At 40.9% G+C, this 12977-nt stretch overlaps 1 protein-coding gene across 1 annotated transcript; it reads left to right on the forward strand.

Annotated features, from left to right (window-relative positions):
* Positions 1 to 1726: 1726 nt before the first annotated feature.
* On the forward strand, positions 1727 to 12751 carry GCLM (glutamate-cysteine ligase modifier subunit). The gene is made up of 7 exons (XM_071436271.1): positions 1727 to 2044; positions 4618 to 4683; positions 5054 to 5138; positions 5874 to 5930; positions 7146 to 7348; positions 8833 to 8947; positions 10656 to 12751. Exons 1-7 carry the CDS (start codon positions 1925 to 1927, stop codon positions 10823 to 10825), a joined length of 816 nt encoding a protein of 271 aa, XP_071292372.1. The 5' UTR covers positions 1727 to 1924; the 3' UTR covers positions 10826 to 12751.
* Positions 12752 to 12977: the final 226 nt, after the last annotated feature.

Raw genomic sequence — 12977 nt, forward strand, 5'->3', positions numbered from 1 at the left:
GGAGTGACATTTCATTCAGAAGGGTGATTTATTTTTCTTTGAGAATTATTGCGAGAAATATTTTTTTTTTAAAGAGCTGAAGTATCTTAATGAGATAACTTGAAAAATGCAACTGATCATGAGCTAGAGGATATTCTCCTTTCTTTTTTTTGATAGTTTACCTGATGTTTCAGGGGTGATTGGACTGACAACAGAACTGTGCTGAGATCCCTTCTCCTCCTGTGATGTGTTCCTGCCACTGCTGAGGATTACATACGTGGCATAAAGCAGTACAGAGCTGGTACTGTTTTTCCTCCACCCAGTCTTCATTACGTGATATCTTTTCTTTAAGAGCTATGGTAATTAAATATCAACAAAATCTACCAGGCTACAAAGGAACATCGCTTTTTCACTGCCATAAATTTCTATTAGACAGAAAGATTTATGCTATATACTGTTTGAAAACCTTCTGCTATCTCCGAGTTTAACCTTCTTGCACAGATCTATAACCATCAAAACTTCTGAAATATCAAATAATAAATTTCACCAAAAGAGAAGACCTCTGCTGGAAGGCCAAAAAGCTGATCAGAAAGCCCTAACAGGACATTATTCATTATTAGTGTAAATATGGGCAAATACAGAAACATAAACTTCACAAGCTAACCTTGAGACTGGAGAATTAACATTTGGGCCAGGTTAGACATTCTGGATTTTTATGCTGAAAAAAACAAAACCAAAATTATTTGCTTCTCCAAATAGGCTGGCATTTCTTTCAGTACATTAATTTCCACATGCTCTGTAACCATACAGAATTCATGAAAACATTTCCCAACATGAAAAATTAATCAGATCGCAAATATAAAGAACATTTAAACTAACCTTCTGTACCAGAAAGCGATCAGGCAGTGCTTCAGAGTGACAGAAGTTATGCAAATTGGTTCCCTCTACTAGCACAATACAGCTTGAGGAAGAAAAATCTATTAGAAACACAATTCAAATTCCCAAGCTGACTGCAAAATTAGAATTTGTGGCTCACTGTTCCATTTAACGTGAGTTACGGAAGAAAAAAGCCACCCCCCTCAACTCTCCAGTACAGAAGGATTTTGGTCAGAGTGTGGTGTTCCAGAAGTCTCCTCATCTTAAAAAAGAAAATACTCCCAAACCATAATCCTTCAGGATTTACCCGGTGTGTCTTCACTGGAACCAGCTGGTGTAAAACTGGAGTGCTGCCCTGACACTGTTTCACCCAAATGCAAAGACAGCCAGAAGGGGCAAGCATTTGGATGCTTCTTCTGGGCCTTTTAGCTCGGTGTCTGTCAATGACTACCTGTTAGTGGAACGCGTCATGAGCACAATTCAGATGGTTCCTCTCATTTACTGAGCCTGAACAGCAGCCACAGCCCGGCGCGGCCGCCGCTCGGGGGGTGTTACCGAACCCGGGCCGCTACTACCGGGCAGCGCCACGTGTGCCTTGGGTACTCCGTTGGGCGCGATGCCGGGTCGGGCTCCCGCGACCGCTGGCCCTCGGGCCCGGACCGACACACGGACCCGGGACCGACACACGGACCCGGCCCTGCCGCGGCGCGACGCCCCCCGAGCCCGGCGGCGCCGGGAGCCCGGCCCCGCCCCAATGGCCCCGCCCTCTGCCGGGCCCCGCCCCCCAGGGCCCGGCCCCACCCTCCGGCCGACCCCCGGAGACTCCGCCCGGCGTGCTGCGGCCCGGCCGCCGCCAGGGGGCGCCTGCCCGCGGCTGCCCCGCGCCGTGAAGGCAGCGCGAGGCGGGGCGCGCTCCGCTCCGTGCCGCTCCCGCGCCGGGCCCGCCCCGACGCCTATTGTCCCCGCGCCGCCCCTCGCCCCGGTGCCGGTGCTGAGTCACGGCCGGCACGGCGCTGCCCGGGGCCGTAGGTGTCGCGGAGAGCCCCCCGGCCACCGCCTGAGCAGCGCCATGGGGACCGAGGGCGCCCGTGCCCTGCTGGAGCGCGCCGGCACGCTCACCCTGCAGACCGGCAACCTGCTCAATTGGGGCTGCCTCCGCAAGAAGTGCCCGGCCACCCCCGGCGAGGAGGTGAGGGGCGGGCCGGTGCTTCCCTTCGGGGCGCTCGGCGGAGGCCAGCCCTGGGGCGCGGGGCCCGGGCCGGGCCGCGGGCGGGCTGGCGGCTGAGGGAGCGCTGGGTGCCGCTCCCCGGCGGTCCGAGCGCGTCCGGAGCGGGACCCGTTCCGGCGGCGCACGGCTGGCCCGGTGCCCGTCACGGCGAGGAGGGGCTCTGGCTCCCGAGCCACCCGCTTGCCGGTGCCCTCGGGAGGCGCGAGATGGGAATGGCAGAAGAGAGTTTTGCTTGTTTGTTTTCGTGCGTTCGTTGTGTTCTGCCCTGTTGGGAGGCCGGGGCCCCCGGAAGCACTTTGCTTTGAGAAGGAGCGAGCCCAGCCTTCTGATCCCGGGAATGAAGGATTAAAACACTTACAAATCTAAGTGCTGTCTGTAATGGCAAAGGGGATCCCTTATACTGTACTAGTAAGATAAAAATATGGATAGGTACGAGCTTGCATTACAGATGATGCAAGTTAATTTAATTTCTTCATAGAGGCAGATCTTGGGAAAAGTAGCAGTTGTCTTCTTTGAAGCAGAGAGCTGTCATTCTTTGTTAAGAAGTTGAAAAGAGCTTTTTAATCATCACCTTAAAAGTATTGCCTTTAGCGGTGTGTGTCAATACTTAGAATAGTTCTCATAAAATGTCTGGAGATGCTGTGGCCATGAACTTCAGAACCACCATATTTGCTGTTTCGTCATGGCACAGTAATCTCAGAATGGTCACTTAATAATGAGAAAAACGATGGGTTTGGCTGATTATTGCTATGTAGTCAAACTAGTGATAACCTAGAAGTTAGTTGGTTGCATATTAATCATGCACAAGCAGAAGAAAGGCAGCAGGGAGGATGATGTAACAAGAAGGAAGAATTCATCATACTCTTGTTGAGCTGTCATGTGGTTGTAACGTGACCACATAACGTTTTATTTGGCCTGGTTGCTTATTAAACATTCTGTGATCTGTGTGAAATAGGGCTGGATTCTGTAACGAAGACATAGCTGTGTCATGCTGGGCACCCTTGTGTGGGTAGTTTCTGGAGGGCTGTTAAGTAGAGTGGCCAATGTGCATAACTAATAGTTAAGGTACTAAAATTCACTTGTTTACAGAGGAATCCACTGGCTTTCCAGAGTTGGTGTACTTCCAAAAGCAAATAAATGGGATCATTTGCAATCAGCTTTTAACTCCTCTCTTTGGGGTAGTCAGTTCTCAGTGGCAGAATGTAAGCTAAAATTTTGCAAACTGTGAATGCCAGCGTTAGGAGATGCAGCTGTGTTGGGAAAAGCTGATCAAAGCAGTGGAATACACTGCTCTTTCCACATGGCCTGAGGGCAGGGGAGTGGTGTGCTTGGGAGTCAGAGGCGGGTGCATAGGAACCGCAACAGAAATATGTCCTGTGGCAGCTGCAAAGCAGTGGCATATAAAAATTTAGTACTGTCTCACTTGCCCTCAGAAAGGAAAAGATAACAATATAAATTGTATCAAAATAGGATTAAGATTTCATTAAAGGGTTATTGTGCTTAACTATTTACTGGGATGGTCAATTCTTGCCTTTTGGGTCCAGGGGTTTTTATAGTGTTTTAAATGATGGAAAGAATGTATAGTATTTCTGTTCACAAAGTATTGTTCCTGTATTGTGTCTGATATCAGGCAGGGATGTTAACTTCTAGTTTGTGCATGGTATTAGAGCTCTCTTGAGTTGGGTGTCATGCGAAATGGCTGCTTACTAGTACACAAAGTAGGTATGCACCCAGTTATAAAATACACTGTGGAAAGTGAGGTAAAGCAGCAGCTGGTAGAAGTGCTCCTACCTGTGGCAGGTGGCAGTCAGACAGTACCTGTGCTTAACTCCTGGGATGGATCAGAGGGAAGCTACAGCACTGCTACAGCTGCAGCACTGGTACTGTATAAAATTAGTTAGCTGGTTTAATAGTTATGTCTTACTATGTTCAAGAAAAGCCATTATCAGAATCTTAGCCGAGTTTATTTTGCATCTGTGGATGAAGGAAAAATGCAAGTGTGGCATAGGATCTGTAGGTTCCCCCTACAGTGATAGAGGACTTAAAAGCATTAGTGGTTTTGCTTAGTGGAGTAGGTGGGCAGTAAATGGGAAGGGTTGTATGCATCCTAAAAAGAGAAGGAATTAATACAATGAGTATTTAGGGGCTGATTGTCAAGTCTCATTTCTACAGTGTCAGGGCACTTACGCTCTTATCTGACTGCTTTCTAACTTAGGAATTTCTGCACAAAAAACCCCAAGCCACCCCATGTCTTAGTCCTTGTTTGCTTAGCATTGTACTTTCCTTTTAAGATGGCATTGGTCTGAGAAATAACTACAGTACTTGTATTACTGCTAAAACTCTGTGGAAGAGGAGAGAAAAATATGTACGTAAACCAGTTTGAGCAAGTTTCAGCTAGAAGCTGTGAAGGAAGAATCTTCTGTGGGGTGGTGTCATTAGTTCAGCTGTGCAGTCTCTCCTGCCCATCTCTGTACTGTTGTGTTTGTGTGTGGTTGGAACACACCCACGCTTCAACATGAAAAAATGTTTTGTAGGTGCGAGACTGCATCCAGAAAACACTGACTGAGTGGAGCTCAAAGATCAGCCAAGACCAAAATCAGGTAGGAGAGGTGTTATGCATCTTATCCGTCTTCCATGTGACATCAAAGACATAGAGAGTTGGTTACGCTTCTAAAACTTACTACTGAATCTTGTTCCAATAATTCTAAGCAGTAATTTTTATTTTCCATATTAGGGTCATATAAGGCCTTTCATATACTTTCATTATTTTGACGCCCCCTCAGTGATCAAGAAGTCTTGGGTTTACTTGCTTTCTGTCTTTGCATTTTTCTACTATTTTTGTTTCCAACTGCAGTAAGGCACTTGCTTTTTCTTTTTTTTTTTTTTTTTTTTCAAATTACCTAAAAACATTCTTCAGGAGCTTACTGTCTCCTCTTGACATTGCTCCTAAGTCTCATGTACTTACTACAGGAAACACTGGAGGTTCTGGAGTGTTCTGTAGCTCAAGCTATAGAAAAAATAAATCCTGAAGAAAGGGATGAGTTGAAAGTATCAGGTAAGAACACAGTCAAAAATCCAGTGTCATGGAAAGGTTTCATATGAAGTCATTAATAGGATATTCATAGATGGGGGTTTTTTGCTTTCTTTTATAATTGCAGAATCAAATTACACTGTTGCACACTGTTGTTCTTAAACATTGGCTAAGAAAGTCTTGAATTCATATTTCAGATTTTAAAGCAGCTCAGCATTTTTCTAGTTTAACTTGCATCACCTCAAGATATTTTAAATGTATTTCGTGAATCTTTGACATTTTTGAAGCAAAATATTACAGATAATACTGGAATTAAGAAATAGCATTGGAAGCACATTTATTTGCATAATTTTTCCAGGTTGAATATGATGAACTTGAAGGAAGCAGTCCAAACTAACTCTAGTAAATTTTGAGTCTCAGTAAGTTGTGAAGCAGTCTGTTTGTACTATTACATTTGTTGTTCTTACACAGGTTGTTACTGTTACTGCTTCACATCTTGATGCTTTACAGCTTACTCCATCGTCTAACTGGATGATTTCTTGTTCCGAGACTGCACAACATCGAAATTTAAGAGAACAGTGTCTTTATTGGGCAGGCACCTTTCAATAAACTGGGTTTTTGAATTTTTAAGCAATTGGTATATGTTTTAAAAATCTTCTACCCAAAAACTCATTAATAGTGACTATAGCAAAAGTAAATGGCTGTATATTAGTAATACCTGGCTTGTTTAGTTATTGATTACAGTTTGTTTGAAAATAGCAAAGCTTTTCATCGTTGGATCAAATTCTTCATCAATCAGAGACGCAGTTGACCTGGGTAAGTGTGGAACTCAAACTTAAGTTAGGATTTCCTTTTTACTCTAGAACTTAGATGGAAAAAGTTCTAATGTTATTTCTAAGAGGTGTATTTGGTCACTGTCACAAGTATATCCTGTTTTCCTATTAAGAGAGACTTAATTGAGTCTATTTGCACAGTAGCTCCATCAGTAAACTTATTAAATGGATCACTGTGACCTTGGATCCACAAACTCAAATCTGATTCCTTGCTACAAGCAGAAGCAAGTTTCTGTTCTTTCACACAAAACTTGTTAAAAAGTAAATAGCATGCGAAGTTTTAATAGCAGTGATACAGCCATTCTTGCCAGTTCTTGTTAGTTGCATTTAACATCATGAATTTTGCTACTGACTGAGTAGTCTTTCAGAGATTATTTAGGAAATAAAATAATGCTGCAAGTAGCTGGTGAAATAGTTAGGTTTTACTGAAAATGCCTTACAGTGTCTCTGCATAAAGTTCTGTTGGCCTTAGGTAGCAGTAATTGTGAGCAGCAATGAACTTTACTGTTTTGGAAGTTTGTTGGGCTTAAGGGGTGACCAAACAAGAAAGGGCCAGATACCATTATTCTCTATTGATACCCCAGATAATAGCTTATTTATTGTAATTTTTACCACCATTTGTCAAACGTACAATAATGGACTCCTCCTCTTGAAGAAAATAATTAGCTCAGCAGTTCTTCTCCATTCACTGTGCTTAAGAGGCCTCATGACTTGCATTTTTCCTAAAGCTCAGTGAGACTCCAAGACTTGCACTTTTCTAACTCCTCACACATATCAAGTAGTTTTCCTAACCCATGTCCTGTACTTTAGTTACAGTTCAGAGTGAAAGCTACAAATTTTAAAAGAAATGGAGAGTGAAGAAATAGAGACTTGTTTATCATCAGTGTCTTCAGAGAAAAACACAGTTTTAACATTAAAAAGGAGGAAAAAGCTTCATGCTTTTGTTCATTTTCTGATTGTTTTGTTTTTTGCTTTCCCAAGACCTGAAACTGAATCGTGGTCTTCACCTGTATTCTTGAATCTTTGCTAAAAAGGTTGTGTTATTATTCTTGACCTCAGATACACTCAGAGTTTCAAATGGTGAATGAAGAGCTAGCAGAGTGAAGCAGGAGGCGTGGTTTTTGCTAAATTTGAAGAGTCATGCTGTTTATGTTCGTATCTGATAAAAGATTTTGCAGTGTCTGTTCTTTTTCCTCAGCGTGTTCTGCCCTTGGAGTTGCTCAGTTAGACTCAGTCATTATTTCCCCACCTCCTGTTGAAGATGGAACTAACCTCTCCTTGGAATATTTGCAACCTTATTGGAAAGAACTTGAAAATCTAGTTCAAAACAAAAAGATTGTTGCCATAGGTGCCTCTGACCTAGATAAAACACTGTTAGAGCAGCTGTATCTGTGGGCACAGGTGAGAACCAACTTCCTACTCATAGCATTTCTTAGGACAGAGTAACTGCTTGCTTTCTTGGCTGACACATTGTTACAAACTTCTGTTATAAATGGTTTTTATATCAAATATTAATTAGCCCTGTTATTTTCAACAGTTTGTGTATGGTCATAATGTTCAAGATGGGGGAGCTCAAATATGACTGTTGTTTGTTCAGTGTTCTTATGTACTGACCAGCAACAGCTGGAAATCACAGGTCTGTTCAGAAGCAGGTTCTTTGAAGTACTGAAGGTTTGAGGATTGAAGAACTGGAAGTTTATATGTAGGAAGGAGTACAAACAGTACTCTTAAACCTTCAGATTTATTCCAGTGACTCTGAAAATGTAGCTGTTTTCATTTTAAGCTGTGTTACAAAGGGAAGGATTTCCCCTTGGAGAAATGATGTTTTAATGGTAAGTGTAAATGTAGAGAAGAAGTCAGGCTCTGAATGAAATGGCACAAGACTGTCACAAGAGTGACATAGCACCATAAAATGGGTTGAAAGGTCATTTAGTTCCAAGCCTCCTGTCATGGACAGGGACACTTCCCAGCAGACTACGTTGCTGAAAGCCCCATCCAATCTGGCCTTGAACACTTCCAGGGACGGGGCAGCCATCCAGCACTTCTCTGTGCCCTCAGCGCTGTCACATTGAAGAATTTCTTCCTAATAGCTAAGCTAAGCCTGCCTTGTCAGTCTAAAGTTATTCCCCTTGTCTTATCACCATATGCACTTGCAAAAAATCCCTCTCCAGCTCTTTTGTGGCCCCTTTAAGGTACTGGAAGGGACTCTTAGGTCTCTCTGGAGCCATCTTTTCTCCAGACTGCACAATCCCAACTCTCTCAGCCTGTTCCCATAGGAGAGGTGCTGCAGTCACTTGATCATCTTTGTGACCCTCAGTGTTTTATGTACACTGATAGAGGGCAATAACAGGATTTGATGACCACCTGCATGGTGATCATGAATGCAGTTTGTGAGGAGAAAGTCATTGGAAGAGCATCCCTTTTAACTTGATCTGAATCAAGCACTTGCCTGAAGGCATGGAAGATTGCAAATTAATATATCCCTAACAAAAGTGGGGTTGGATTTTTAAATTTGAAGTATTTTTCAAACTAACATCCCTATAATGTTTTTACTAGAGGTGAGGGGAAGTAAAGCTGCTGCTGCTATTTCGGGAGTACAGCAGACAGAAAGCCAGAGTGCAGTGAGTTTGCACTCATCTCAATATGGAAGCACCTGAAGTTAGATCCTACTCCTGTTTTGGGCTGTGTGCTGCAGGGAATTGCAGGTGTTGCAGCTGCCTACATTAATTAATCATGCAGAATTAATTAGCCTTGCTCAGACTTCAAAACAATGGTCAAAGGCAAATTGTTCAAAGCAAAATTTCTGTTGTAATAGAAGATGTGAGAGAAACAGCTAATATAAGTACATTAGTATTTTTTTCTTATAAAAATATTTTGTTACTCAGGTGAAACCAAGTAGTAATCAGGTGAACCTAGCTTCCTGTTGTGTGATGCCACCTGATCTCACAGCATTTGCAAAAGAATGTGACATACAGCTGTTAACTCACAATGACCCCAAAGGTAAGACTTCTCTGATTAAGTTAACAGAAGACTTCTAAATGTATTTATTCAATAGAAAATCAGGAATAATCTTTTCCTGAACTTCTGGGTTTGTTATATTTGAGGCCTGAACCAAGGATTCTAAAAGTCTCTCCTTTATAAAATATTTCTGTTACGTTAGTGCTGTTGCTTCCTCCCCTCCCCCCCACCCCTTCTTGAAACAGTCTTGCAGCCTTGGATAATTTCTTGAAATACTTCTAATCAGAGAAAATAAAATAAATAGAAGAACAACCTACTGAGCAATTTGTAGTACGTTTATTTGTAAGAAATACGGAATTCAATGTATTGCTGAAGGCCAGTAAATGACAAATGAAAGTGTACTTGCCTGGAACTTGTGAAATAGATTAGATAAAAATATTAATGGCCAGTTGATTTTTGAGTAGTTTGGTAATATTAAATCTGTAAAATTATTATGCTTTAAGTGGGATTCTTTCAAAGTCTTGACTTCTTAAAATAACATAATTACAAAAAGAGTTGAAAATTCTTCACTTTTTAATGCAATGATTTATTTGCTAAATGAATTAAGAAATTGGAGGCTTTCCTTTGAGCTGTATAACTGAGTTACCAGTTCTCTACAATACTCTGGAATATAACATTCATTTCTCTCAAACATCATCAGTCTTCTTCACTTAAGAACACCTTAAGAGTGTTGGACACTTTAACACCTTGTTGGAATAATAAAAAGTCTTAAACAATATTTAGTTAAGTCCTTCCCTTCATTCTTGGTAATGATTAATTATACATGATGATACTTTTCCTTCCTTCTCCTTTCTTTCCCCTTGATCCCAAAGAAAAAAGTATGTGAAGCGTTTCTTATTAAGTATGTACTTCATAGTACCACTGTTAGAACTAATGAATTTCATCAGTGCCTGAGCAGGATTTATCACTGCTCTGGCAGCATGCAAGATGAATTTCTATTCAATCTGACAATTTCCACTCAATTTCCATGTCCTCTGAAGTCCAAATGCAACTTGCATTTTAATCAATAGTATCCACTGAAAGTCATGAAATTAAGGAGAAGAGGATTTGATAGAAAACAGCACAAGTTGTGATTCCTTTATGTGTTGTTTGCTCAGCCTAACTGTTCTGTAATAGTCAGCTGAAGAGTATCGAGACTTTTTGGTGAGCACTCCTCACCAAAGACATTGTTCTTTTGATGAACATTCCAGGGGATTTGTGCTTGCCTTCTTTTCTTGTTTTGTGGCATTTAAGCCCATTTTTCTTAAGGCTTTCTGGGCTTATGGTTATTATGAGCTCCCTTACGGGAAATACTATGAATGTTGACTTTACAGTGACTGCAGAGGTAACTCTGAATGCTCAGTACTTTGCTGATTTCAGCTTTACTCACCTCTGGTTTGTCTAGCTAGCTTCTCAAATCTAATTTTCTTTTTCTCCCACTAATGACTCTGCTGATCAACTCAATTTGATATTCCTGAGTCTCAGTTAGTTTTGTGCAAAATACTCAATGTTGCAAAAAAGTGTCCTGGAGATTTATTTTGTAAGATTCAGCTGCTTTTATCCTAAATGCATTCTGGAAGAGTGGATCTAAGGGGTATATGGTACCACTTAACATCTTCACTGTAGGAAAAGGCTTTTCTTACTAAGTGTTGCTTTTTGCAGCTGTTTACATGATACTGTTTAAAGCACAAATATCCCTTTTTAACTTCAGAATTACTTTGTGAAGCAAGTTTCCAAGAAGTTCTCCAGGAAAGCATCCAGAACATGAAAGCCAACAAGTGGATTCCTTTATGGCTTCTGCGGTATTCAGTCATTGTTAAAAGCAGAGGAATTATCAAGTCCAAAGGCTATATCATACAAGCTAAAAGAAATGCATCTTAAAACACTGGTTTTTTGTTGTTTTGTTTTTTGTTTTTTTTTTTTTTTTTTTGTAAAGGCTGTTTAAATTTCTTTGGGATGGGGGAACATTGCATTTTTCATAGAAAGATTTTTACAGCATTTATAATGAACTACCAAAAGTTGTAATTATTCAGTGTGATGTCAGTAGGAGTGTCTGTAATGTTCTAACACTATTTTTCTTAACTATTGATGGTTTCATTCAAAATATGAAATATTTTGGGGCTTTTTATTGAAGATATCTGTAGAGTAACAGTTTAAAATAATTTCCTTTTTATGACCAGTTCACTGTAAAAATTATCATTATATTTTAGCTGCCATTAGGTAGCGTGGAGAAACATATATTTTTGTTTTTTTAAAAAACAAATTTCTCTTAAATCATACTTACCTGGTGAATACCTGGTGAATACATTTCAAGCATTCAAGGACTAGCTTTTATAGAAAATTGTCATTTTTTTAATGATTCAATACCCCCAAAAATTAAGCTGTTATCTCATTACTTGATATGTATATATAGTCAAGTCAGCTATTTAATTTGTGGGCATGGGAGAATTGGTTTATTTTTAATAGAGTGGAAAAGAGTCCTATGATTTAGAAGAAAAAGCATCTTCCAAATTACTTTCTGATTGTTACTTGAATTGCTTCTGGCTTCTTTGTGCCTCGATACGCTTCATTTAGTGTTCACACAAGTGTGATGGCATTTTTACTGTTTGAAATAGAAAATGTATTAATAGTGAATGTTTAAAATAAGATTTGAAAACAAGCTATGAAGAAATCTGTTCATCAAAAATTGTGCCTGTCTCCTTCTCAACTGTGGCTTGTTTTTTTGATAATTGTGAACTACGCAAGCAATTAGCCAAGTAGAATAGACAGGAGTGCTGATGCTGTTCACCAAAATTAATTCTTCTTGTGAGGTTGCCTGGGAAACTTGTTGCTTGAGTGCCACTCAGAAAAGATGAAGCAAGGCTTAGCCTGAAGTTAGGTATCTTTCTGATTAGCAGCAGATTAGCACATTGGCTTTTTAACCCCAGAGAGAGTGCTGATTAGCTTAGCTAAGGCAAAGCTTTTGGTTTAATGTAGTCCTTCTGTCAAAAAGGCCTTTCCCTTTCCTTGGCCTTTAAATGAGAGTAGATACCTAAAGTTCAGCTTGTAGTTTAGCAGGAATTTTGATACCAAGTGTCTAAAACAGTAAATTACATTTTGATTTCTGACAGGGGCATGGCCTCATACTGGTGGTAGTCATTAACTTTGTTGTACATATTTTGAGATTTGAACTGTGAGGGAATGAATTTTCACCAACGTCTTTCAAATTCTTCATAGAGGCAGCAAGTGGAATTTGAATGCCTGTAGGTAGTGCCTGGAGTGTCAGCTTCCTATAATCCATTCCACTACATTTAATGATTGAGGTTTTTCAAGGTACCTTAGTCCTCAAATATTGTTTTTGTAGTGGCAAATAGCCGGAAATTTTCTTGGCTTCTTCAGTTCTCTTGACAAATGAGAGAAACAGGGAATTGAAACTAGTAATGCATCAATAAAAGTTTGGATGTTTTTCTCTTAATAAAAATGAAGTGGTTTTTTTAATGTTGGGCTAGTGTGCATCAGAGTTCAAAATTACCTTAGTTTAATTTTAAACTTCCCTGCTAGCTCTGTGCTGTGTGCTTATGATTTAACCACTGTCTGTAAGCTCTGTGTATTTGACTGAATCTGTCCCTTATCAGACTTGCATGTGTGCTCAGTTTTTTATATTGAAATGCTACAAACAGGAACTGTGCTAAACCGATGTAAAGGCTGCTCTAATGGGATGATTTATTTCTTTTCTGTAAACTGCTAATAGTTTGCTTGCTGTAGAAAAGTACCTTTTAAGACGTGGCATTTCTAGAGTCACCAATAGCATAACACTTTATCAAATTACCACATTATCTCATTCGTTTGGTTTGCATCAAGATGGGCGAGAGGGGATTTCCTTCCATGAGAAACCTGCAAGTTTAACTAAAATTTGCAACCCCCGTAGGCATTTTAGTGCAGCATTGTACACTTTTCCAAGTGCCTGCACCCCAGGACTCCACGGGGAGGCAGGCGTCGCGGGGCCGCCCGGACCCTTCTGGCCGCGGCGGGCCCGGAAGGGCGGGCGGGCGGC

The sequence above is a fragment of the Agelaius tricolor genome, unplaced genomic scaffold (assembly GCF_023055355.1).
Source record: "Agelaius tricolor isolate 1412-34295 unplaced genomic scaffold, bAgeTri1.0.p SCAF_11, whole genome shotgun sequence".
NCBI classification, from domain to species: Eukaryota; Metazoa; Chordata; class Aves; order Passeriformes; family Icteridae; genus Agelaius; species Agelaius tricolor.